Source organism: Rhizophagus irregularis, chromosome 9 (genome assembly GCF_026210795.1).
Source record: "Rhizophagus irregularis chromosome 9, complete sequence".
Classification (NCBI taxonomy): Eukaryota; Fungi; Glomeromycota; class Glomeromycetes; order Glomerales; family Glomeraceae; genus Rhizophagus; species Rhizophagus irregularis.
Window position 1 is genome coordinate 2,212,067 of NC_089437.1, and position 24,926 is coordinate 2,236,992.

Sequence of the window (24,926 nt, forward strand, 5' to 3'; positions counted from 1 at the left end):
TAAGTTTATTCCAATCATTACATAGTATCGAAATATTCATAAAAAAATTCATCCAATTAATCTTGTTTAAGAAATTTATAAAAAAGTGTTTTTTTTTATTTTTAAAAAAGCAAAAGTTATAACTGCAGTTCTGTTAATTCTAATATTCCTTAAATGGTTTTGATATATTGTTTTCATAAAAAAATTTCGGTGGCTGAATCTACAATTCTACATGCGCACCTGATGTTGTCGTCATTAATTATGCTATAAATATAAAGTATCATTAAACTCTATTCAAAAGTATTTTCAAGACCAAAGCAGCTTAAATCGTTCGAAATATCGTTTCGGATAAATAATTTCTTAATATATATCGAAAATTTAGTTTAGTTTACTATAACACACTTGCTTTTTTTTCTTCACATGCTTTTTGTAGTATGTCAACAATAATCATGTCAGCAACAAACACTAGACCTACAAGAACGTCCCGCCGAAAACGGCCACCAAACCCAAATTGGCGTGAAGATTTTTATCGCAATGGAAGACCGGATGAACAGGAAGTAATAGTTATTTCGGATTCTCCTACACCACCTCCTGTGCACATCCGAAAACCACCTTCGCAAATTGAGACGAGGGGTATGAAACGTGGAAGGCGTTCTCCACCACAGTTATCTGACACTCAACAGCTACAGTCTTCACAGGTGTCACTTCAATCAATTTCAGCTGTTCCAACGCATAAAAGGCGACGGAAGCCTGGAATTCAGACAGCTCAAATTCACCAACAATATAATGATACGTCCTATCGTTCTTACATTTCAACGAGTTCACATACTTCTGCACATTATCGAGAGCCAATTTCGGCGAGAGAGGTAGGTAAAAACTTATTGAAGTCGAGAGCATACTTAAACTTGTATCATTGATATTGAAAGATTCATCCTTTATACTTTTGACTAAATTCTTATTTCTTTATAGTCTTATTCATCCGCATCTTCATCACGTCAAGCAATAATACCCAGTCATGATGATAAAGATGGGCATTACATTGTAAAGATTGGCGATGATTTGACTTCAAGATGTAAATTCGTTGTCACCTTTTTTTTTTTAACTTCACATTAGACATATAATGTCAATCCAAAGAAAAAAGAAATATAGTTGACTTTTTTAATGGGAAAATCATTTGATTTTAACATAATTTTACAGACAGAATTACTCGCCAGCTGGGTCAGGGTACTTTCGGAAAAGTTGTACAATGTTTCGATCGTGTTTCAAATCGACACGTTGCGATTAAAATTATTCGTGCGGTACAAAAGTATCGTGATGCAAGTAAAATCGAGATAAGAGTTTTAAACACTTTAAGAGATCAAGACCCTTCAAATCTTTAGTAAGTTATTTTTTAATATAATAATATCCTATATTTAAAATTTGAAGAAATAAATTCTAATATAATTTAATTCTAGCAAATGCATCCATCTTCGAGATTGGTTCGATTTCCGCAACCATATTTGTATGGTTTTCGATTTATATGGTTGTTCATTATTTGACTTCTTAAAGCAAAATGATTTTGCGCCTTTTCCGATGAATCAAATTCAACATATAGCGAAGCAATTGTTAAATTCTGTGGCTTGTGTGTAGTTCTCCAAAATATTTAGTCCGATAATTCATTTTTTTCCTAGCTAAAATTTTTATTTAATTATGTAGTTTTACACTCATTGCGTTTAGTACATACGGATTTGAAACCGGAGAATATTCTATTAGTAAATGATCAATGTAAAACTATACCTTCGAAGGTAAGCTTGCACTTTTATTTCTTGACAAATTACAAATTAGATTAATTATATTTAATTATCGATATAGCGTTCAAAACGTATGTTATTGGACACAGATGTAAGATTAATCGACTTTGGTAGTGCAACATTTGACGATGAATATCATTCATCTGTCGTTTCGACTCGACATTACCGAGCACCAGAAGTTATATTAGGTAAATGTCGAATTTTCTAAAAAACCGAAATAAATTCAAGATTTAGATTTATGGTTCACAATTTATATAGGATTAGGGTGGTCATATTCTTGTGATCTCTGGTCTGTTGGTTGTATTCTTGTTGAGCTGTTCACGGGAGAAGCCCTGTTTCAAACTCACGAAAATTTAGAACATTTGGCAATGATGGAACATGTTCTTGGTAAAATTCCAGATAGGCTTGTTCGACAAATGAGGTACGTAAATTCTTATCTCGCCAATACATTCGTTCTTTTTTCTGACATATTTTTTCTCGTAATTAGCCGACATCATCAGTCAAAGTATTTTAGGGGAAGTAGATTACTTAATTTTCCTAACGACGATACAACAAAACAGAGCCGCAAATATGTCAAGTCGTTACGTAGTTTGAATGTAAGTGAATTTGTTATCTTTAAATTTTAAGTATCTTAATTAATTACACTGTTTTGTAGGAAATTATCGAGCCTGAAAAATCAACTTTTAAAAACCAATTTTATGATCTTTTGCGGCAATTGTTGTTATATGATCCAACTGAAAGAATTTCAGCGCGTACTGCGCTTAGACACCCTTTTTTTTACATGTTCTTTGATGAGGAGGGTAGACATATTCGCTAAGGGGATATCTATAAATTAAATATATTGGCAAGAAATAATTTTCTTTCCTATTCTGTATATATAGATTTGCTGGGATTTAATTGTGAACATTTTTTATTTTATTTGCTTGTAGCCAAATCATAACTCGATTTGATTCAAATCGTTTTGTTTATTTGTATTCATTTGATTTTTTTAATACATGTGTTTTTTATGCATGTATTTTTTTTATTTGAGATTATATATTTTTCTTTTGTTATCGATAATATGTTGCTTCAATTCAGCATTTTTAATAGCTTGTTGGAGCATACAAGCAAAAAAAATTTATCTCTATATCAATTTATGTTGATCAGTCTACACGTTTTCTTTAGATTTACGATATTCAGAAGTCAATGAAAATCGATTACCACGAACAAAAAAAAAAATATGGGAGAATTTGGATCTAAAACATGGGTAAGCTTTAAATCTGGTGAAATATTATGATATATACTTAAAGTAAAGCTGGGTTTGGATAATTTAGATATAATTTTATTTAACTTAGTTAACAAAATCTTTGAATATGTGCTCGGTTCAAATTTCTTTTCCGTTAAGTTGGTATTTAAATACTCAACTTGAGGTTCCGCATTCAAACAATATATTGAATTGAATTCAGGAATTTCATCTAACCTAGACGAGTGCTTGAAAATCGAGCGCATATTTAATTCAAATTTCATTTGACATATGGACTTATAAATCCTATTACATAATTTGTAGGTATATGTTTGAATGGTGAACTTATCCAAGTAATTTTGGTAATTAATGTTTTGTAGTACAAGCAACTACTAGTATAAATATTGTATTATTTATAAAAGGTATAGAAGTTTCATTAAAATTTTTTTTTTTTATGTATAAATTTCCGTAAATGTTGTAATTATTTAAAAATAGTAGCCAGTAATTGAATATTAAATGAATCATATCATCATTTCTAAGCCACAAAGAACAAAAAAAATCATCAAAGCCTCTGAGCTAAGCCGCTACAACTCTTTTCAATTACATTTAAATTCATTAAAGTTAATCAATTCATTAATATGTGAACATTTTTCTTACTTTGAAACCCATTCTTTATCAAAAAGTAAACACTAAACAAGTATTGAACGTGGATTCTAACCATTTCAAATTCCCAGAATTTTGAAATTAGTTAGTCGTTTAGGTATTAAATATTTATTTTTTTTTTTTAACTAATCGAAATTTGTTCAAAATTTTTTATAAGCTATCAAACTGTCTTCAATTTCTCAAAGCCTCGAGGGAGGCATGGTGCCACCAAGTCAAACAATTAACGCGTGGATTGAAACTAATCTCTTTCAAGACTTTGCCACCATGCCGACGGGTCAAGGAAACAACTCGTCTACAAAACAAGTCATTGGTGGCAAAACAGAAATAAAAGTAAAGAGACGGATAACTAGGTCAATGTCTCAATCACTTGATGCTGCCGACACACAAAAGTCTATCGAAGAAACTTTGTATCAAGTAATTGATGATAATACTACTATTGGTGCAAAGATAAAAAATTATAAAAAGGATAATTTTGATACAACAGTTGAAAACAATTCAGAACAATTGGATGATTTAGAAGAACAAACAGCTGCTGCACAGGTCTTACAATTATTGGGACTTGCTAATGTTCCTGAAGATTCCTCTCCAAGGTCTTCAGAAAACGGGAATGAAAATTCAGATTCTCGATCAGGTTTAGATATAGTAGGGAGCCTTGTTGAAGCCGTATTATCCCAACAAAATTCAGTAACAGCTAATATGACAGAGACTAATATTACTTGTTTCAGTTTTCCTGAGTGGACATCCGAGGAGGATGAATTGTTAAAAACTGGTGTTAAAAATTTTGGATATGGCAAGTGGGAAGAAATAGCTTCTATGATTTCTGGACGCACAAAGAATCAATGTAAAGAACGTTGGGACATTATTTCATCACTTAATAGTGATGAATCAAACTCTTTACAAGATGAAGAAATAGAAGAGGAAACATTGTTAGATCATACATATTTTGGTACTGATTGGGGAGAAATTCAAAAGATAACAGATTCGCAACTTAATGCGGATTCGTCAACATCTACAGATGCAACTGTGAACATTTCAATTGATTGGAATAGTGTTGTAAATCCCCCCATTATTCCTGTTACAATTCAAAACCAAAACGAGGATAATGATATAAAGGAAGTATCTTCACCAATACAGTCACCAAATCTTAAATATTCGAGTCAGGATATAAATGGACCTCAGCAAGTCGAAAATTCATTGAATGAAACAACAGGATTATCGACAGATTTGCCTGCAGATTTGCTAATGACAGCAATGACTGAAAATCCTGAATTTTTCTATCCAGCGACGACAAATGATTATTCTAATGTTCCTTATTCAGCGGAACCAGAAACTTTTCTTATCTCCGACGAAAACGCAAATATACCATCACAACCCAGACATAATGAAAAATTAAATGAAACAAAAAACTCACGTTCATCTAAGCGACGGAAAACATCATCAATAACATCAGATACAGATTCTGGGCAAAACTCTCACAGCATGGCTGGTGATGAACAATCTTCTAATATTGGATATGCTTGTTTATATCCGCATTGTAATAAAACTTTTGCTCGGTTATACAACTTAAAGTCGCATCAACGTACACATTCAACTGATCGGCCATATAAATGTGCTTCTTGTGATACGGCATTTGCAAGAAATCACGATTTAAAACGACATCAAAAAATCCATGAGAACGCTAAGCCGTATAAATGTCTTGGATGTGCAAAATTATTTTCGAGGTTTGTTTGACAATTTGAATGATTCGTTTGAATAATTGTTTATATATCTTAGGTTTTTGATATCTCATGTAGATTAGATGCACTCAGAAGACATAAACATAATCCAAAAAGTCGCGATTCATGTCGTGAATCGGAAATAGCAGAAGCATGAAAGTATTGGTAGAAAATATGTAAATATTGCACAGTTAGATGTATAATATATTTATTTCATGATTGCATTATTGAGAAATTATGTTGAAATTTATATTTAACATTCATTGTGTTTGCATATAGTTCTAAATACGGACAATTCTTTTGATTTTTGAACAATTTATTATGATGAATTTATGAATTCATTATTAGCTGTCAAAATATGCTTCCGAATCCCTTATGGTAGAAAAAAAAAAGCCATTTTATGAACCTATTATCTTATTTTGATTTCGAGTATATTAAAAATTAATTTCTTATCATTATTAATCCTCCACAGTTTTAAAACGAAACGCAGTTTTAAAACGGACGAGACCTTCAATGTGGTCTCAACATTAATCTCGTTTTTTTTTCTTTTTTTTCTTTTTTTTTTTTTTTTTTTTTTTTGTTAAATTTGCAATAAATTGTGGTTTGTAATTTTAAGATTGTAAGATGTTATTTATTTGGAAATAAAGGTCAATGATGTAACAGCAATTTGTGTACGTCACGGGTTCATACATATATATATACAATAATTCCCAACGTTTTTTTTATTTAATAATTAAACAATCGCCCCGTAGTATTCTGACTATCCATAAAATAAAATAAGATAAATTCCCCCGTAGTATTTCATATCAATTTAAATATGCAAAATAAATCTTGTCTTATTTGTCATGTTCTTTTTGCCTCAGTTTCGTCTCTTGAAACCCCGTTTTTGACTAAATGTTGTAATCGCTGGGTTTGTGATAGCTGTTTAGAACAGAATCGAAGATATTATACGTATTGTCCATTTTGTCAAGAAATTTCAATTACCTATAGTAATACATCATACACTGATTGTTCTTTACCAACATACGAGGAAGTTATTTACAATGATTTAAATAAACCTAACAACACATTAAATTATTTCAATGAAAAATCGGATAAGAAATTGGACGAGAAAAGTAATTATAGTGCAATTCATTATGTTAAAAAAGATGATACTTTGATTGGGTTGGCTTTTAGTTACGGAGTTGAGGTATTTGACTCAATTTATGAGGCACAGTAAATTTTACTATATGTATTTTTAAACTAACTTTCCTTCCAGATAGCGGATATTCGTAAAGCAAATCGATTATTTGACAATAATATCATAGCTCGTTCGACTCTGATTATCCCTAACTATGTCGGTCCTTCCTTATCAGAGAAGTTTTCGGAGGAAGAAGGTAAATAATTATTCAATTACTTATTTATATTCATCATAATGTTTAATAAAATGTTAATTTTAATTCTTTGTAAGAAAAAAAAATGTTAGTAAAACGTTTTCAGATACGATCTAAATGTATTGATCCAATAGAGGCCAAGTTTTATATGGAGCAATCAAATTACAATATTGAAAATGGTAAGTATTTTATTCTTTTATTTTATTTGAATTGAGACTATGTTAAATTCTAATTTATTTGGTGAAATCAGCCGCACAGCTTTATCGGGATGATATATTATGGGAGATGCAGCATCCAATGAAAGAAAAGGTTAAATCTAAAAACAATAAAAGAAAAGTAGTATAATTATATTTAGATATTAGGAGTACGGTTATAAATAATTAATATACATTTATATTTAACGTCATTATTGTATGAACCGAACTTACTTTAAAGAACACATCATAAAATTTCCATATCACTATTCTGTTGCATTTTCTCAGTGACTTTAGCAATTTGTGCCTTAATCTTGGCAGAAGGAGCTCCAATAAGTTCAATATTCGTTTGAATTTCGCGTATATTTTCTGCCTTTTCACGTTCCTTGTTGCTAGACATTCTATAATTAAAACCATAACAATTAATATTAATTCATAGTATGAAATTTGAGTTAATGATTACCTATTCTTATAAAAGACACGTTCACGTTTAGCTCTAATTTCAGAAATCCGCTTAATAGCTTTAACAGTTGTGGCCATTAGTTCTCGATCATATCGAACTGGTACATTACGGCGTTTTTCAAATTCGAATGTAGAGTCCTGGAATTGTACTTTTTAATTTCATTTTTTTTTAGTTACATAATTAAATATTTAAGGTAACATACAATGGCCATTTCTTTGCCAGCAGCCTTTCTAAATGCTTTAGTCCAACGAACTTTGCGAGGATTACGTTTGTGCTTGAAAGCAGCATGACATTTGCTTCTGCAAAAGCGAAACATCTATAAATAGATCAATATAATTTCTGAATTTAATTAAAAGCATATGTAGAGGTACCTTGCTGTCGTTTCTAACGAACATAGTTCCATGACCAGGATATATTGTAGAAGAACAAAAATAACATTTTTCTAAACGCATTTTTTGATGGTTAGAATAAAATTTTCAGACACTGATTCATTTCATTATTTCAAATTAATTTTCGGTAAACGTGACTTGACAAATTTGATTGGTTGTACAAGCTTTAACTTTAAAATCACGTGGTCATTAAACTCTCACTTGTGAATGTTGGACTACGCGTTTTGGTGTTTACTATTTTTAGATTTGTAGTACAGAGTCACGTTACCAAAAATTTTCTCTTGAGACTTATATATATAATCAACATCTAGATTTCGTTCGCAGTAAAAAATTCTAAAGTCATACCATATAAATCATATAAATACACTTAGCAAATGGTAAATATTTTGTATTACTTTTAAATTATATAATTTCGCTCAAATCATCTTACTTTTTTTTAAAAAGGCTGCAACTATTGTCAATCCTAAAGCATTCCCTTTGGCTGATGCTGAATTAACCAGTCAAATACTTGATCTTGTTCAGCAAGCTTTACATTATAAGCAATTAAAAAAAGGTGCTAACGAAGGTAAATGCTCATTATTTATCAAATAAAAATCTTTTGAGGATAAGTTAATCTTTCGTAAAGGATATTATTTATTCAATTGAAATGCCTTTAGCTACCAAAACGCTTAATCGTGGAATGTCAGAATTTATCGTGATGACTGCAGACACTGAACCAATTGAAATTTTATTACATCTTCCATTGTTATGTGAAGATAAGGTGAAAATAAAAATCATTTAAAGCATAGAAAATTTTATTGATAGAATTATTAATAAGGTAAATTAACTTTTAACAGAATGTTCCATACGTTTTTGTACCTTCAAAGACTGCTTTAGGACGTGCTTGTGGAGTATCTCGTGCGGTTATTGCCGCTTCTATAATAAGCAACGAAGCTTCCGAGCTTAAACCTCAAATTCAACAGATAAAGTCACGAATTGAAAGATTATTGATATAATAATATTAGATTTTCTGATGCGTGAAGCATTTTGTTGAATTTATTACTCAAATTCTCAGCACAAACTATTGATTTGGATGTTGGGTTCAATCTCTTAGTTATGGCAAATAAAAAAAAAATTTAATTTAATAAATGAAGGCCGGTTTTCATTTAAGATAGACATTGACAAAATATGATCAATAAATAATAACAATAATAACAGTATAATTAACTTTGCATAAGATACTTAATATGATCCTATGTAATAATCCTGTTAAATTATGATAAATAGTATAATTTTAAGCGGAACGTAGAGGCGTGGTCTAATCATTTTTTATAATTTATACTGGAAATGTTATAAGTAGAACGTTCTGGCCCGCGTTTTGCGGAGTTATGCAGAGATGCGTAAGAAACAACAACTCAGACACGTGATCGCGTTTAAAATACAAATTTAAAGCATTTGACTTCGTTTAATATATAGGTCTATTTATTTTTATTCTTTTTCATGACTAAGATTTAAGAAAAATATTTATAACTAATGAAAATTTAAAAGTACCCTATATTAAACTTTCGATTTATAAGGTGAATTCTCCATTTTCATATTTAGATCGAGATCAAATGTGAAACTAATCTATTATCTTACTTAATTTTGTTAGTTGAAGGTATATAATCCATATCATCAAAATTTGTATTAATTTTACAATGTTTTTGTAAATTATTTATTAGTTAATATGTAGTCATTGTGATATTAATATGTTTAATTAACAATATTTTTTTGTTATAGGTACATTTGAGTTAATTTCCACCACGAAGAGCCAACACCAAATGAAGAACTTCACCGGCCAATATACCGCTATCCTCGGCTGTCTTTTCATCAGTCCTATTGTAATAATTAAAGTGAACAAAAAATTTCATTCAATCTTCTTTGTACATTATTCTCAATACTTACAATTGTTTACCAGCATAAATAAGACGCTGTTGGGCTGGCGGAATACCTTCTTTTTCTTCTACACGCTCTTTGATTTTTGCTACCTAAAAAAAATTTTTCACTTGAATAAAAAGAACAAAAAATTTGATTTTATGAAACAAACATACCGTATCTGAACCTTCAATGTCGATTTCAATCTAAAAGGTTTCAAAATAGAAGATCAATAAATGATTATTATATTTAAATGTTAAATTTATAAACCTACTTCTTTGCCAGTAAGAGTCTAAAAAAAAAATACGAAGGATTTATGTTAACATAAAATATTTATAGATCTATTACTAACTCACAGCACACAACACGTCAAATATAAAATAAGAAAAACTACCTTGACTTTAATAAGCATTTTGGTCGGTTTTTAGTGTATAAACAAGAAGAAAAAAGTTTTGGTGCGTGGTGACTTAAAAATCTATATTCGGAGGACAGTTCCGTTAGAATGTAAGTATGAATTTATTTTTATTTTTATGACGCAGAAGAACCAAGTTGTAGTACAAATTATAAGGACATCAATGTTCATACCTAATATAGAAAATATCACGTGATATTTCCTTAGAGTTTAAAAAAATATGCTGAAACACATTTATTGGTTAGATAAATTCAATCTATATATAAAAATCTATTCAACTTGTCATATGATTTATGCATTTTTTTTTTGTTTTTTCGCATGATTATGAATTCTAACCTGGTTGTCAAAAAAAATGTATCGAGTGTTCAAAACCATTGTAAAACCTATTAAACCGGTAAAAATTTATCACATTATACAAATTTTACTGTCCTTAGAAATTTTGTTAAGGGTTTCAAAAATTATAGTTTTCGGCTTCTGCATTTTCTCGAGGCTTTCACGTATCGAGACCAGCGTCACAAGTGATTGCTTCACAACCATTAAGAGCAAAAGAGGCACCTGTAAGAATTATTCAAATTTTTTTTTTTATATTATTAATTACAATATTAATTGTATTATAATCAGTCTACAATTTCTAGCAAATATCCGGTTATCGATCATACATATGACGCTATTGTTGTAGGTGCTGGTGGTTCTGGTTTGCGTTCCGCTTTTGGTCTTGCAGAGGCCGGTTTTAATACAGCTTGCATTACAAAAATATTTCCAACAAGGTCACATACTGTCGCGGCACAGGTTGGTGTATTATGATTCAAAATTAAACATTCACCGCCTGTAAGTCAAATTTATATTGAATTTATGATATGAAAAGGGTGGTATTAATGCTGCCCTAGGAAATATGACTGAAGATGATTGGCGTTGGCACATGTATGATACAGTGAAAGGTAGTGATTGGCTTGGTGATCAAGATGCGATACATTATATGTGTCGTGAAGCTCCAAAAACTGTTATTGAATTAGAACATTATGGTGTACCATTTTCTCGAACTGATGAGGGCAAAATTTATCAAAGAGCTTTTGGCGGACAAAGTCTAAAATTTGGTCAAGGTATATTTTATACTTTATTTAAGCTATTATATTTACATCTTTGTTCCTTTATTTATTCCCTTTTTTTTGAAAGGTGGCCAGGCATATCGTTGTGCTGCGGTGGCTGATCGTACTGGTCACGCTCTTTTACATACGCTATATGGACAATCTTTGAAACATAATACCAATTTTTTTATTGAATATTTTGCTATGGATTTAATGATGGAAGATGGTGTATGTCGTGGTGTTATTGCTCTTAATCAAGAAGATGGTACTTTACACCGATTCCGTGCTCACAAAACTGTATTAGCCACCGGTGGATATGGTCGTACTTATTTCTCGTGTACCAGTGCACATACTTGTACCGGAGACGGAAATGCTATGATCACTCGAGCTGGACTCCCTTTGCAAGACTTAGAATTTGTACAATTTCACCCTACTGGCATTTATGGAGCTGGCTGCTTGATCACGGAAGGTACGTAAAATGATTAAGTGATTGCAGTTTTTACTTTTCATTATACATGTTATTTATTATTTTAACTAATTTAAACAATAAATTTGTACATTCCAGGCGCCAGAGGCGAAGGTGGTTATTTACTAAATTCTAAAGGTGAACGTTTTATGGAACGTTATGCACCTACTGCAAAAGATTTAGCTTCTAGAGACGTCGTATCCCGTTCAATGACTATGGAAATCCGCGATGGGCGTGGTGTTGGTCCCGAAGCTGACCATATTTATTTACAGCTTTCGCATTTACCTGCGGAAGTTTTACATGAACGTTTGCCGGGTATTTCCGAAACCGCCGCTATTTTTGCCGGTGTTAATGTGACTAAAGAACCGATTCCAGTATTACCTACCGTACATTATAACATGGGTGGTATACCTACACGATACACTGGTGAAGTTTTGACTATTGATGAGGTATGTTCGATGCTACACCGTTTAAAGTTTCGATCGATTATGTGAATTCTTAAAAAAAAATATTTTTTTTTCAGAAAGGAAATGACAAACTTGTTCCTGGTCTTTATGCAGCTGGCGAGGCTGCTTGTGTATCAGTTCATGGTGCTAATCGTTTAGGTGCCAATTCATTGCTCGATATTGTTGTCTTTGGTCGTGCTTGTGCACATCACATAAAAGATACTTTAGAACCAGGAATGCCTCATAAACCATTATCATCAGATGCGGGAGCTGAATCTATTGCTAATCTAGATAAACTTCGAAATGCATCTGGATCAAAGAGGACTGCAGAAATCCGTTTGAATATGCAAAAAGCTATGCAACGTGATGCGGCAGTTTTCCGAACACAGGAATCTTTGGACGAGGGTATAATTTTTAAATAAGTTATTTATCCATTACGCATTTATAATTATTTAACAATTTTGCCTTATAAAATTTTAAGGTGTCAAAAATATTGACAAAATTTTCAAATCATTTGAAGACGTAAATGTTGAGGACCGATCCATGATTTGGAATTCTGATCTTATTGAAACTTTAGAATTACAAAATCTTTTGACCAATGCTGCTCAGACAATGCACGCAGCAGCAGTTAGAAAAGAATCCCGTGGTGCTCATGCGCGAGAAGATTATCAAGTTAGTAAACCATTGAAGAACAAATATTGTTTTAAAGCACTTCTTTTTGAACTGCTTAATCATATTGTATTTTAATTTATAACTCATTCAGACTCGTAATGATGAAGAGTGGATGAAACATACATTATCGTGGCAAGATCAAAACACAGGAATGGTTAAATTAAGATATCGCCCTGTAACGTCTAAGACTTTAGATGAAACCGAAATCGCTAGTGTAAGTATATTTCATTTTGTACCTTTTTAATGCAACTTAGCTTATGCTATTTATTATTATATAGATTCCTCCGAAGGCTAGAGTATATTAAAAAGTATTTTGATTTAAATTTATTTATTTATGAGTATATGGACTTTTCTTGACGATTTATTATATTAACGTCAATTTCGGCTTAAGACAAAAATTCCAACGCACATAACAATTATTACTTTTTAATAATTGAGAAATAATGAATTGAAAAAAATACATCATAATGATATTAAATAAATATATAAATAAAAAAATTTGTTACTCCCATTCTTATTTATCTGCAGAACTTAAGTTATATACATACTGTACATAACTTATACATATATCTATTTCAAGTTTCAAATTTATAATAATATTACACAAAATAAACCTAATGTAATTAAAAACTTGCAATAATGCGGATTTTGAAGTCTATATATGACCGCAAAAAAAAAATTTTTTTTTATAAATAACAATAATTACGGTTATTGATGATCCGGCTGATTCGATTTTTTAAAGTATCTGTGAAAAATAAAATATGAAGTAAAAATATTTGTAAAAAGCAAAGCAGTATTAGAAAAAAATATATTAAACATTTTAATATTTATCGTTATATTATGTGTCGCAAGTGTCACGTGACTTTACATATGTGAATAATTTGTCACCCCGCGTCACATCCTCTAGTTTTCCATTTTTATTATTTATTCTGGGGACTTGGAAAGGACCCAGAAATATATATATAGGGGTCAGGTGATGAAAAAAATTTTTTACTATGAGCTGTACGCATTTTTTCAGGGCCGGAATTATGATAATGCCAGTCGGTTACTATAATAGGAAATAAAAGTCTGACTGGCATTATCAAAAATTATCTAAAAAAGGAAAGATTTTCATGACTTTTTTAGTTCAAAATATGCAAACTCAAACCTGACCCTTTTATATATATTTCTGGATCCTACTTGGAATTTTTTCAGTGCAAAAAATACTATTTGTCACTCCCTATACATTACGTGCTTAATTTCGGCCAAATTTTATAACGCTGGCCAAAATATCCTTTTTTTGGAGCTTTAGGTAACGTTACACAATCCAAAAAAAGCAATTTTATTTTTGGCAAAATTCAAGTTTTTGTTACACAAAACTTCCAAAAACGGAAATTTCTTTGACGATCTTTTAATTCCGGCCGGAATTATAAAATCACGTGATACTGGCGATGCATCGCCATGGCGATAAAAAACAAAACCCTTATATTAAATTAAAAAAGATAAAAAAGATAAAAAAAAAAGGCGATTCAACCAGATAATTCAATGGATATTGGATAATCCATCAAATTATCCAGCTGAATCACCTTTTTTTGGGTTTCTTTATTTGCAAAATTGCATTTTTTTGCCAATTCAAATGCATTTTTGAAAAATATGATAGAAACACATTTTTCTGTCAGTAAAATGTGTTTTTTTTATAATAATGATGATTAATTTTTAAAATCTGGATTTCAGAAATCAATTTACATATATGAATTATCAATATAGTTTTATTTCTCTGATGATAAATAAATCATGCATCCTACACCTAAGGTTGCTTGCCAAAACCTCTCCAAAATCCTGCGATAAATTTCGGCAAGATTTTACTATATGTTTACTATAGTTTTGGCAGGGTTTTGGCAGTTTCGGCAAATGGGGGTTTCGGCATTTCGGCAAAGTTTCGGCAGGATTTTTAATATGATTTAATATAGTTTCGGCATTTTCCGTATAGGTTTCGGCAGTTATTAAGAAGGTTTCGGCAAGCAACCTTACCTACACCACACCACACACACATACAAAAAATTAAAAATCATAAGTCCAGATTGTGGGGCAGAACTTTATATTGTAATCATATATTTAATATAGGAATTATTTATCACTATAAACCTTCCTGCTAATTAGACGATGCAAGCCTACTCTCAAAACAATAAATATACAGCTCAATTCTGCATCATATCATTTTTTTAACAGATCTAAATACTCTTTACTTTTCTTTTTAATCTTCCATTCTAAAGCTTCATGAACTGTTTTTTGATCTGGCTGGTATTTATCATTAATTTCAAGGTTTAAAATTTCATCATCTGATTTTTTAACAATGATCGTGAAACATAAGTTGCTTCCTGCCAACTACCTTAAGCTCCATCCAATATAACATTCTCCATCTTAATATTATCAAATTCAATTGCTATCATTTTGTTGGCACTTGTTTTTACTAAATCAATTGCTTTTCCATTAAAAAAATCTGAGCTCTGAGAATACATCTGAAATTCTGGCTCAATATCTGCATGAAGAGTGAGAATTAAAGTATCTATAAAAGCTTGTTTCAATACCTCTTCATTTGGATGCTTAACACTATTGTCCTTTAATGGCTTTAATAAAGTTTTCTCTATAAATCGACAAAGAGGTTCAATGTTATATTCTGCCTCCAAAATTTGCAGACAATAACGGATGTACAGGTATTAAATCCTCTTCTTTCCAACCATAAATCTTAAATGCCTCTGTAATAAACTCTTTTTTAGCAACACAATTTGGTATTTCAAAATTGTGTTGTAATGATGCAGGTGATGAGTTTGGTTGATATGTGATAGCTCCATTATAGAACATGAATGATAATAATGAAATACGATTAATTGGTAGTTCACGAATATTGGTGAGTTGAAATCGTTGTTCTATGCCATGTTTAGAATTGAGAGGACGTCGATTGAGTGCTTCAGTAAGAATGGATTTTCCAAGAGGATTGTTAACTATTAAGTCCAATATTGTTTGAGCAGGCAATGTTTGTAGGTCAAAAGGGAAATTATTAAGTGTAGTAAAAATTACTGAAGGATCCCTGACCAACATCCATTTCTTCTTTTGGAACATCAATTGTCGATACCGTATGTGATACGTGCAAGTTATTGTAAATTCCTTCGGAGGTCGATTACAAATAAAAAATACCCATCATTTTCCTTCTTTAACAAAAACATTATTTCCTTTTTAATATTATCTGATAAACTATTTCCAAAAATCTTATTTAAGAGAAACTCAATTTCTGATTTCTTAAATCTATACAAGTCCCAAAATCCTTTTTTTAGTGTCAAATTTTCTGAAATGTTAAAACCTGAGGTGAATTCAGCCATAACGAAAGGAGTCACACCAGTTAGAAAAATACGAGCTATGGATTCATCACAAGCAGTCTTTAACATACTGAAAAATCGTTTAAACGAATTTTCCATTAATTTAATTTTGGCTTCTGCTTTAATTTTGTTATGAATAGAAAGATCTCGGAGTAGTGGCTGGTTTTTAAGGACAGCATTCATACTATCATCATATTTATCAATGAAAATATAGAGCTAAAAATACATAAGAATATTAGCTTAGTATTTTCTGAATAGAGATTGTGACTAAATGAAGAACAAATACTTTTTTATCATTCAGTACTATCACGTTCAATAAATCCCTGAAATTTGCTAAAGCATCCTTTTCATGAATTTGAAAATGATATTTTCCTAACTCTTGTTTATATCAGAACATAAAGTAGTTCATATTTGAATTTAAAATTCTGTAAAAATTCATTTCAAATGCTTTGTACGTTTTGTCAGTATAAAGTCCAGAAAAATTAAGTTTGAGAATGAGGAACTTAGATGCTAATGGTATAGGATTTTTTCTGATAAATAGATCTTGGAATAATTTCTCAAATCGGTCACTGTTCTTTATATCATAGTAAGAGGACAAAGTAGTGAGAAATAGTGTCTTTCCGAAATGACGAGGATGTAAGGAAAGGATGGCACAAGCACAAAGAGCCTCTATTTTAGGAATGAAATGAGTCTTATCTAAATAATAACTATCTTCCACCCTTAAATCTTCAAATAACCCTGATAGATATATTGGTAAAGATTCTGAAGATGGTAATGACTCTGTTGAAATTATTGGTAAAGGTTTTGAAAATGATACATTTGATTGAAACTGAAAAAAGTGGCAAGAGAGTAGAAAGCGAAAAGCATAAGAATTTCGCATCCTTGCAAGATTTTGATATAGCCACAAGTTTAAATAAAATATATATATATATCAATCTTTACCATATAAAGAACAAGTAACATTTAAGTGATTTACCCACATGTCTGAAATATGTGCCAGGGTGTTTGCTTAGTATTCAATGATCCTAATGTAAAATTTGTAAATATCATTTAAATAAGTTTATAATTTTCAAGAATTTCACATTTCAATTCTACATACTTTCTTCTATTTGCTTCAATTATGCTCAACTGTTCTTCAAGTATTTTTTCAAGAATGGATTGAGTATTATTTGCATTAGATTTAATATCTAAATCAAAGAAAATTGGTTAGATTTTTGGTGGCTCTTAGAAATTTTTCCAAAAATAGTATTCCAATATCTTATAATTAGAAATTAAAGATTTCACAATGTAACTGATTGATTGTTATTTATGTTTAGTTGGTAAATCACTAAACTCATCAAATTTCTTTCATTTAATACTAGTTTCAATAGCTTCAGTTGCAAAAAAAGATTTATTGGATAAATAATCATAAATATTATAAAGGATTATAAATGATTAAATTTACTTACTTGTCTTTTCAGTATATTAAGATGATATTGCTTTTGTATTTGATTCAGACGTTGATGGCATTGAGTCATTTTGAATTGATACATTTAGTGAAACTGGTAACTGTTTTAAATTTACAGATCTCCGTTGACGCCTATGAGATAATATTTGATACGGAATACCTTGTTAATCTTCACATTAAGTTAAATCAATATGATCAACTTTATCCAGATATTTATCATCAGCTTGGTTCTTATTTTTATAGCTCTTTTGATTATTTCTATCAAAAATATTAATTTATCGTAATGTAAAAATTATTCAAAGAATATATACTTTTTTTTATTATTTGCAATTAAAGGTAAAGTTTTTTTGACCACTAAATTATCAATCTCATATGCATTGAATATTAGGAACTAGCAAATTTTGAGGAATATTATATTTATCAATATCTATATGTTCAAATTTTTCGTTTAATGTAAATTTTTCTCGTAATGTAGTTTGCCTTTTGGTTTTAGATAAAAGTTGTTTTTTGCTTCTTTCTTTTAATCTAACCTATAAATTTGACGTATAAATAAAATTTATACACATATCTAATATCAACAAATATAAAAATAATTGAAATATTACATATTTTTCTTTCTTCCATGCTTTGAAATCATTATTATTTATTCGTTATAACTAAAAAAAAATTAAAAAAGGGAAAAAAGGTAATGGAATCATTGTAAGTAAAAAAAATAAATGATAATTATAACTAAAAAATTAAGAAAAATAAAAATTAATTGATAATAATAATGATACGTGCATCGGAATAGCATTAACTGTTAAATTTTTATAGGTTAAGAAAAAAATAGTTACGTTCTGGAGCATTAGAAAATTTTATTTCCAAACTTTATTTCGCAGAAATTTGAAATTTGTGCAGTAATAATTGCCTTTAGAAAAAATCACATGGCTTCAATATTTTGAAGAAGTTTTTGCCAAGATCAAAAATATGAGAGTCAATAGATAAAAATTATAGCATACAGTATAGTGTGGGTGAATGTATTTTATTGCTTTGCTATATATAACATAAAGCTAAATAATCTATTTTTATAAAATATTAGGATTAGGATTAAGCTAAATTTATTGCAAAAAAAAATGTTCTACTATGAATTAATATGTCTAATAAAATTCTAATAAAAAAATTTAATTAATAACGTTATAAAAAAAAATATTTTATATTAAGTATTAGCATTAGCAAACTAAAGTTCTTTGGTGAAACTTAAACGTTAAATTCATCAACTATTGCTTCATGAATCTCATAAAGATCCAAATTAAATCCTTGATTCATTTCTTGAGTAAAAGGTCGAATGGTAATATCTCCATCAAAGAGTTCATTTGCTGGGATATTCATGATATATATCCCAATACCAGCCATGTTACAAGCAGGGTAGCTGTTTTCAGTAACTGGGTCTCTTCTGCCAAATCCAATAAAGTGATTCTGAGGTACTCGCATGATATTGGTAATATAATCTTTAGTTGCCTTATGTGGAGCTGCTGTACCAAATGAGATAACTTGTTCTGGAATCAGTGGAGTCAGGTTTGTACGAACGTATTTTGCCGCAATTAATGTAATAGTATTGTTTCTTCTAGGCTTAAAAATCTTGATAAACAATACGATTTGGATGGTGGTTCGTTGAGAAAAATATAGTTCCACTTTTCTATGAAGATCGGGAAGACTCTGGCAGTAACCAACTTCAATTATCATCGTAGAGTATGCTGCTCCTAGGTTATTTGCTGCTGGCATACCAGGTCTTGGCCTAATACGATTTTTTGGACGAACCCACGAATTTGGCTCTTTCGAACTATTTGTACCTAGAATCAGAGTTGCATTATCTCCGTACTTCAAATCCCAACGATTCCATGCACCCATTGCAACTTTTATGGTTGCTGATGCAGTTGCATGAGGAAGAGTAGGTAATTCATACGCTTTGATTGTTCCATTGTCTAAGTATATGAGTACTGGAAGATTCGGGTCATGTTCATGATATTTTAAATAGGCATCAAGTGATACATTTTTACTTAAAATGAGTTCCCTTGATCCTCTATATTCGTCTGGTTCTTCTTGAGGTAATGCAAGCAAGCGATTTTTGACTAAAACAAGTTCTTTTGCAAGCAAGCGAACTTTGAATAAATTAAGTTCTTTGGTTTCTTGTGTACTTGTAGTCGGAAGAGCAGCCCGAGCTTGAGAACAAGTGAAGTAACAAGGACTATAATGAACTGAATATGAAAAATGTACGTTGATATTTAATAAACTGTACCAAATAGAGAACTATAAACTTTTCAGTGAGTCTTACCCTCTGCATTGCTGGAAGTCGAGGTCATAGCATAAACAATCTTTTATAAAATAGAGAGAGGGAGAGAGGGAGATTTCGTGAGAAGATTTATTTTAAAGAATAAATGTATTTGTAACAGCCCGTTAGATATCTTATTTGTAACATCCTTCTTTTATCTTTTTTTAATAATAAATTTAGTATGTGTTTTACAAATAAAATTTTTATATGCAAAATTTAATTTGGAAAACTTTTACTTAATGTACTTAAGACAGTTTCATAGACAAAATTTTAAGTTATAAGCAGTTTCTAAAAAATTATTTTGTCTTAGTAACAATTAGATTTATCCTATTTTAAAATTATATTTATCTTAAAACGTGGATATTACGTAATATAATTTTCCCTTATGTTTACATAATATCACTGTAGTGAGTCACGTGACAATATATTAATTGCGCAATATTCAAATGTAATAGCTAGGCTGCTAGGGGATAGTATGATTTCTATAGTAAAATTAGGGATGGCAAAAAACATGTTTTAAAACAATTTTGGCAGTTTAAAACATATTTTAAATGTGTTTTAAAACATTAAACACTTTACTAGCCTTTACGACGTAATACATATTTGCAATAAAAATTTAATCACTTTATTATATAATATATATTTAGAGTATACATATGCGCGGATTGGACTTTTTTCTATAATATTGTCATATGTGATATGTGAGAAATACTTATTTATTTGTATGTGATTATCACATTATCCTTGTGACAACACGTGTTGTAATACATGAAATAGTATGAAAACATGTTATGATAAATATAACACAGCCCAACTAACAATTTTCTTTCTTCCTATTTTGACAACTCTTTTTCCAAAGTTAATCATACTCCAATCATATTCATAGTCTCATCTTTGAGTGAACTCAAAAAAGAAAAGTAAACGTATTCTAAAAAAGGAAAAACAAGTAAATTTAAAATTTCATGAATTTCTATTTATGTTAATTGCATTTTCACCTTAATGAAGCCAATATTAATAACAATATATTATATTTTAGAATACATTTAATAAGCACAAAATATTACAAAATAATAGAATTTAACCTGCTTTTTTATAATAATCCCTATATTATGATGATATTGATAAACCCAGATTTTATAATTTTCCTGATACAAGAAACTACAAACGAAGATTTAATTTTAGTAAATGATAGTAGTACAAATCATACATTTTTTCATAATTACCCTTCCAATCCACATATTCATGCTGTTCGGGTGTTTAGTGGCAAAAATTATTCACAATCATATAAAATTATATCTCTTGGAAGATATCCTACAAAAGTGAAATATACTAAAAAAGAAAAAGTGGTAGCTCATAAGATTCCAGATAATTATCAAATAGAAACAATGTTAAATAGATTAACAGTTTTATGTAAAACACAGTATCAATTTTCACGTAAAGTTACTGTTAAATATACCATTGAACGGGTGGATGAAAATGGTCAAAAAGAATCAAGATACAGTTTATCATCAGCTGGGTCTGCAAGTTCCTTATTTCTAAATGTAAATTTGACAATTTTTACAATTGAATTATATTTTTCTTTTTTTTTTTAATAAGAGCGCAAAATATGAATTATGTTTTTTCAAGTAGTAACGCTATTTTATATTTATAGAAAATATGCAATAAGCCTACTTCACATGTTTCTGGTACAATACTTTTCAGGTTTGACATAAGTTTTCTGCAATAACTTTGTGAAATGATTGCCCAACAATCACCTATTACACCAGTTAATCGCAAATGATTCTTTAATGAACTTACATTAAGATCACAAAAAAATAAGCGAATTTCAATAGTTGGAAAAGATATTGCAACACAAACTATGAAAATTCTTAAAGAAAATAGATTTATATTTACATCTGAAGAAATTATTGCAACTGTTGAATCAATAATACTTAGGATTAACAGTGAAATTGTTGAATTACATTTTGATTTTAATAATACAGCTGATGATGACATTAAACATTTAGATTCAATTGTTCGTGCATGTGATGAAACATTAATTTCACGTGATGGGTATCGCAGATTAGCACAAGCTATTCCTAATTTAACAAGAGAACATGTAATTGAAAAACGCCAAAATGAAATTACAAAATCAATAAAAATACTTGTCCCCATTAAATCATTTAATATTTGTAGTGCTGCTATTAATAATTATGGAGATGAGAGTCAGCAAAATATTAGTGAAGTAGAATTTGATGATGAAGAAGTGGGAAATGGTGCTTACCATTCTACTACATCTCTATTAGATATTATAGTTCCAATCTTGGCTACTTCAACATCTCCTGTATTAAAAATTGGTAATAAAATTAATATAAGAATAAGTGAAAATGGAAGAAATGTGAGGTGCAAGCAAAAACATGTTATGCTTACTATGTGCATTCTTAATGAAGGTGAAATGGTTTTGAATCCTACACATCAATACAAGTAATATTAGCATATTTTTTAATTTATGATTTATGATTTATAAATTAATTATTAATTTAAGTTTTTTTATTACAGCATTTGCTTATATATACTTTACTAAAAATGGCCAATTTTTTGAAATGATTTTGTAATAATTTTAAAATACTACTAAAATACATTTAATATATTAAAATGTTTTTATTATACTTTAGTTATTATTTTATAATTGTATTGTATCTAGATCTATAAAAGTATCTTAAAATAATGTCACAATAATTTTTTAATGTTTTTATTATTATTTTATTATTATAATATAATTAACTTTGATATTATTTTAATATTTTAATTTTAAAAATACCTTAAATATATTTTGATATATTTTAAAAATTTTACAAAATAATTGCACAATTATTTTGAAAGCTATTGTATCTAGGTCTATAAAAATATTTCAAAAAATTGGCAATTTTTAGTAAAGTAGGAAAAGAATCTTATGATTCCTTGTCTACAGTATTAGCTATATTTTCACAAGAACTTAAACAATTAAAAACAAATGGATATAAGGCTTCAAATAGTTGAATTTTTTTTTTCAGGTGATTGGAAATTTGTAGCCTTAGCCTTAGGAATTAATGCACCAACATCCAATTATTTCTGTTTATATTGTAATTGCCATAAAGATCAACAATATAACATGGATTTAGTATGGGTAAATTTAAGAAATACACGTGGTATATAAAATGTATTTTTGTTATTTTTTAATAAATAGTTATATGATTTTTTTTTCATTGTATACTTAATTATTTTAACAATAATTGAAAATTATTATAGGATGCAAAAACACAATGCTTTTTCAAGCAATTGATCAAAATAATTGGATCTCTGATGAGTTACATCTCATGTTATGAATTTCTGATGTACTCTTTCAATGTTTATTTTACGAACTTATGAAGCATAAAGATTTTGCAAATAATGTGCAGCCAATAATAATTACAGAGATGAAAAGACTTCACATTCATTTTGAATTCTATTTGCCTACTACAAAAAATGGAAAATGAGAGTGGACATCTCTTATGGGTCCTGACAAGAAAAAAATACTGAAAGAATTTCAAGTGGCATATCTTTTTGGATGATAATCTACAAGAGAACAAGAAATTGAACAGCTTTGGCGTGAATTTTATCAGCTTTACAAAATAATTCGCCAAAAATCAATAACAGATTTGGAAATTGACCAGTTTGAAGCTGATGCAAAACAGTGGATTCATAATTTTTGTCGTCCTACTATTAGTACTATAAATAGTGCTAATCAGTAATAGGAGATGTATTTGCACACAGATGTCTTCCCATATATGTAGTGATGGTTAGGTCATTCCTAGTCCGGTCCTGGTCCTGGGACCTATAAGTCCTATTGAACGGACCTGCGGACCAGGTCCTGTTAGGACCAGTCCTGGACCTGGTCCCAGGACCTAGTCCTGACTAAGTTATTTATAGATTTTATGAATTTTAGTAATAATTAAATATAAAAAAAGTGAGTTGCGATATCGGGATTCACTTTTTTATATTGATTTTATATAAAAAAAGTGAGTTGCAGTATCGGGATTCACTTTTTTATATTGATTTTATATAAAAAAAGTGAGTTGCGGTATCGGAATTCACTTTTTTATATTGATTTTATATAAAAAAAGTGAATCGCAATATCGCAACTCATTTTTTATATGATTTTAATAATATAAAAATTGTATTGCAATATTGCAGTGCACTTTTTTATAATTTATAATTACTTAAAATCAAATTTACAGCAAATTATACATATATAATTTAAACATATAGATCTCTTATAACCTTATTGGCTAGGACTTTTTAGGACCTGGTCCGCTTTTGGTCCAAAATTTGGACCTAAAAATCTGCAAACCAGGTTCTAGGACCAGGTCTTTAGGTCCAGGACCTAGGACTTTACCATCCCTAATTATTCTATTATGATAATTTTTACATTTGACTATTTATTATACTATACTTTTCATTGCATTATCAAACTTTTCACCAATTTCTCTGGATATTCTAAGTTAAAATTCATATAATTAGTTAGGCTTTATATGCTTAAAAAAAATGTAACCAAATATATATTGAACCATTAGGATATAAAAGTAAAATTAAGTTTTCAATATTACCTTCTACAAAGTCTCTTACATCAACATTAAATTCAAAACGCATTGAACCACAATGCAATTGTGTGTCAGAATCTTTATATATACGTTCCTTCCAAATAAAGGTAATATTATAAGTTTGTTGCGCATTTTGCATTAATACATATGTGCATGTTCCTGTACGTCTCCTTTTACTATCCCAGTCTTTATTACCAAAAAGAATTCCCAGTTATTCATAACTTTGAGTACTCTCAAATTTGCAAATATATTTTCTTTGAGCTGGAGAATATTGAAAAGTTGATTCATTATAAAACAAAATAATAAAAAATCCTTCAGAAAAGGGTTCTATTTTTAGAGTTTTAGCTCTAAGTTCACTTCTATGGAATTGCAAACGTACTTTTAACTGCATAATAAAAGAGTTTTTAAATTGGCAAATATCATATAAAGATGGAGAAGTTAGGCGACATGAGTGAGGT

The 24,926-nt window shown here is 29.5% G+C and overlaps 10 protein-coding genes across 10 annotated transcripts; 5 read left to right on the forward strand and 5 right to left on the reverse strand.

Moving 5' to 3' along the window:
* Positions 1 to 413: 413 nt before the first annotated feature.
* OCT59_029531 (uncharacterized protein) lies at positions 414 to 2,586 on the forward strand (the record flags this gene model as incomplete). Its single annotated transcript, XM_025318578.2, has 9 exons — positions 414 to 845; positions 949 to 1,051; positions 1,177 to 1,357; positions 1,434 to 1,600; positions 1,675 to 1,763; positions 1,831 to 1,957; positions 2,028 to 2,190; positions 2,257 to 2,365; positions 2,425 to 2,586. 9 exons carry the CDS (start codon positions 414 to 416, stop codon positions 2,584 to 2,586), a joined length of 1,533 nt encoding a protein of 510 aa, XP_025175689.1.
* A 3,600-nt stretch (positions 2,587 to 6,186) lies between these two features.
* OCT59_029532 (uncharacterized protein) lies at positions 6,187 to 7,348 on the forward strand (the record flags this gene model as incomplete). The annotated part of the gene is made up of 4 exons (XM_025326523.2): positions 6,187 to 6,558; positions 6,628 to 6,745; positions 6,820 to 6,921; positions 6,993 to 7,348. The coding sequence occupies 4 exons, from the start codon at positions 6,187 to 6,189 to the stop codon at positions 7,085 to 7,087; spliced, it is 687 nt and encodes a 228-aa protein (XP_025175686.1). The 3' UTR covers positions 7,088 to 7,348.
* OCT59_029533 (uncharacterized protein) lies at positions 6,905 to 7,877 on the reverse strand. Its single transcript, XM_025318576.2, has 5 exons — positions 7,771 to 7,877; positions 7,602 to 7,715; positions 7,400 to 7,536; positions 7,171 to 7,337; positions 6,905 to 7,058 (listed from the first exon to the last, which is right to left on the reverse strand). The coding sequence occupies exons 1-4, from the start codon at positions 7,849 to 7,851 to the stop codon at positions 7,184 to 7,186; spliced, it is 486 nt and encodes a 161-aa protein (XP_025175685.1). The 5' UTR covers positions 7,852 to 7,877; the 3' UTR covers positions 6,905 to 7,058; positions 7,171 to 7,183.
* A 233-nt stretch (positions 7,878 to 8,110) lies between these two features.
* On the forward strand, positions 8,111 to 9,005 carry OCT59_029534 (RNA binding protein snu13). The gene is made up of 4 exons (XM_025311036.2): positions 8,111 to 8,165; positions 8,233 to 8,353; positions 8,445 to 8,548; positions 8,625 to 9,005. Exons 1-4 carry the CDS (start codon positions 8,163 to 8,165, stop codon positions 8,781 to 8,783), a joined length of 387 nt encoding a protein of 128 aa, XP_025175684.1. The 5' UTR covers positions 8,111 to 8,162; the 3' UTR covers positions 8,784 to 9,005.
* Positions 9,006 to 9,222: 217 nt separating this feature from the next.
* On the reverse strand, positions 9,223 to 10,285 carry OCT59_029535 (nedd8-conjugating enzyme UBE2F). The gene is made up of 5 exons (XM_025318575.2): positions 10,076 to 10,285; positions 9,956 to 9,973; positions 9,858 to 9,887; positions 9,712 to 9,794; positions 9,223 to 9,642 (listed from the first exon to the last, which is right to left on the reverse strand). The coding sequence occupies exons 1-5, from the start codon at positions 10,091 to 10,093 to the stop codon at positions 9,558 to 9,560; spliced, it is 234 nt and encodes a 77-aa protein (XP_025175683.1). The 5' UTR covers positions 10,094 to 10,285; the 3' UTR covers positions 9,223 to 9,557.
* A 124-nt stretch (positions 10,286 to 10,409) lies between these two features.
* Positions 10,410 to 13,289, forward strand: OCT59_029536 (succinate dehydrogenase flavoprotein subunit). Its single transcript, XM_025318574.2, has 10 exons — positions 10,410 to 10,487; positions 10,558 to 10,650; positions 10,715 to 10,882; positions 10,959 to 11,193; positions 11,267 to 11,647; positions 11,744 to 12,093; positions 12,168 to 12,495; positions 12,572 to 12,762; positions 12,854 to 12,976; positions 13,041 to 13,289. Exons 1-10 carry the CDS (start codon positions 10,446 to 10,448, stop codon positions 13,065 to 13,067), a joined length of 1,938 nt encoding a protein of 645 aa, XP_025175682.1. The 5' UTR covers positions 10,410 to 10,445; the 3' UTR covers positions 13,068 to 13,289.
* Positions 13,290 to 15,131: 1,842 nt separating this feature from the next.
* On the reverse strand, positions 15,132 to 16,184 carry OCT59_029537 (uncharacterized protein; the record flags this gene model as incomplete). The annotated part of the gene is made up of 3 exons (XM_066144629.1): positions 15,132 to 15,385; positions 15,480 to 15,829; positions 15,937 to 16,184. The coding sequence occupies 3 exons, from the start codon at positions 16,182 to 16,184 to the stop codon at positions 15,132 to 15,134; spliced, it is 852 nt and encodes a 283-aa protein (XP_065994749.1).
* A 319-nt stretch (positions 16,185 to 16,503) lies between these two features.
* OCT59_029538 (uncharacterized protein) lies at positions 16,504 to 16,995 on the reverse strand (the record flags this gene model as incomplete). The annotated part of the gene is made up of 1 exon (XM_066144636.1): positions 16,504 to 16,995. One exon carries the CDS (start codon positions 16,993 to 16,995, stop codon positions 16,504 to 16,506), a length of 492 nt encoding a protein of 163 aa, XP_065994750.1.
* Positions 16,996 to 18,798: 1,803 nt separating this feature from the next.
* Positions 18,799 to 19,901, reverse strand: OCT59_029539 (uncharacterized protein; the record flags this gene model as incomplete). The annotated part of the gene is made up of 2 exons (XM_025329226.1): positions 18,799 to 19,796; positions 19,874 to 19,901. 2 exons carry the CDS (start codon positions 19,899 to 19,901, stop codon positions 18,799 to 18,801), a joined length of 1,026 nt encoding a protein of 341 aa, XP_025175680.1.
* A 1,081-nt stretch (positions 19,902 to 20,982) lies between these two features.
* On the forward strand, positions 20,983 to 22,057 carry OCT59_029540 (uncharacterized protein; the record flags this gene model as incomplete). The annotated part of the gene is made up of 4 exons (XM_066144651.1): positions 20,983 to 21,411; positions 21,522 to 21,571; positions 21,674 to 21,968; positions 22,046 to 22,057. The coding sequence occupies 4 exons, from the start codon at positions 20,983 to 20,985 to the stop codon at positions 22,055 to 22,057; spliced, it is 786 nt and encodes a 261-aa protein (XP_065994751.1).
* Positions 22,058 to 24,926: the final 2,869 nt, after the last annotated feature.

What these genes read in the sequence shown, in the direction of transcription:
- OCT59_029533 (XM_025318576.2), bottom strand. Translation starts at nt 7,851, where the DNA reads ATGCGTTTAGAAAAATGTTATTTTTGTTCTTCTACAATATATCCTGGT. An exon ending in TCGTTAGAAACGACAGCAAG is followed by an intron (nt 7,716 to 7,770) that starts GTACCTCTACAT and finishes ATCTATTTATAG; the next exon opens with ATGTTTCGCTTTTGCAGAAG. An exon ending in CTGGCAAAGAAATGGCCATT is followed by an intron (nt 7,537 to 7,601) that starts GTATGTTACCTT and finishes GTACAATTCCAG; the next exon opens with GACTCTACATTCGAATTTGA.
- OCT59_029534 (XM_025311036.2), top strand. An exon ending in AAAAAAAGGTGCTAACGAAG is followed by an intron (nt 8,354 to 8,444) that starts GTAAATGCTCAT and finishes AAATGCCTTTAG; the next exon opens with CTACCAAAACGCTTAATCGT. An exon ending in CATTGTTATGTGAAGATAAG is followed by an intron (nt 8,549 to 8,624) that starts GTGAAAATAAAA and finishes AACTTTTAACAG; the next exon opens with AATGTTCCATACGTTTTTGT.
- OCT59_029535 (XM_025318575.2), bottom strand. An exon ending in ACATTGAAGGTTCAGATACG is followed by an intron (nt 9,795 to 9,857) that starts GTATGTTTGTTT and finishes AATTTTTTTTAG; the next exon opens with GTAGCAAAAATCAAAGAGCG. An exon ending in ATTTATGCTGGTAAACAATT is followed by an intron (nt 9,643 to 9,711) that starts GTAAGTATTGAG and finishes TTATTACAATAG; the next exon opens with GACTGATGAAAAGACAGCCG.
- OCT59_029536 (XM_025318574.2), top strand. Translation starts at nt 10,446, where the DNA reads ATGTATCGAGTGTTCAAAACCATTGTAAAACCTATTAAACCG. An exon ending in TTGTAAAACCTATTAAACCG is followed by an intron (nt 10,488 to 10,557) that starts GTAAAAATTTAT and finishes CAAAAATTATAG; the next exon opens with TTTTCGGCTTCTGCATTTTC. An exon ending in TGGCTGCTTGATCACGGAAG is followed by an intron (nt 11,648 to 11,743) that starts GTACGTAAAATG and finishes TGTACATTCCAG; the next exon opens with GCGCCAGAGGCGAAGGTGGT.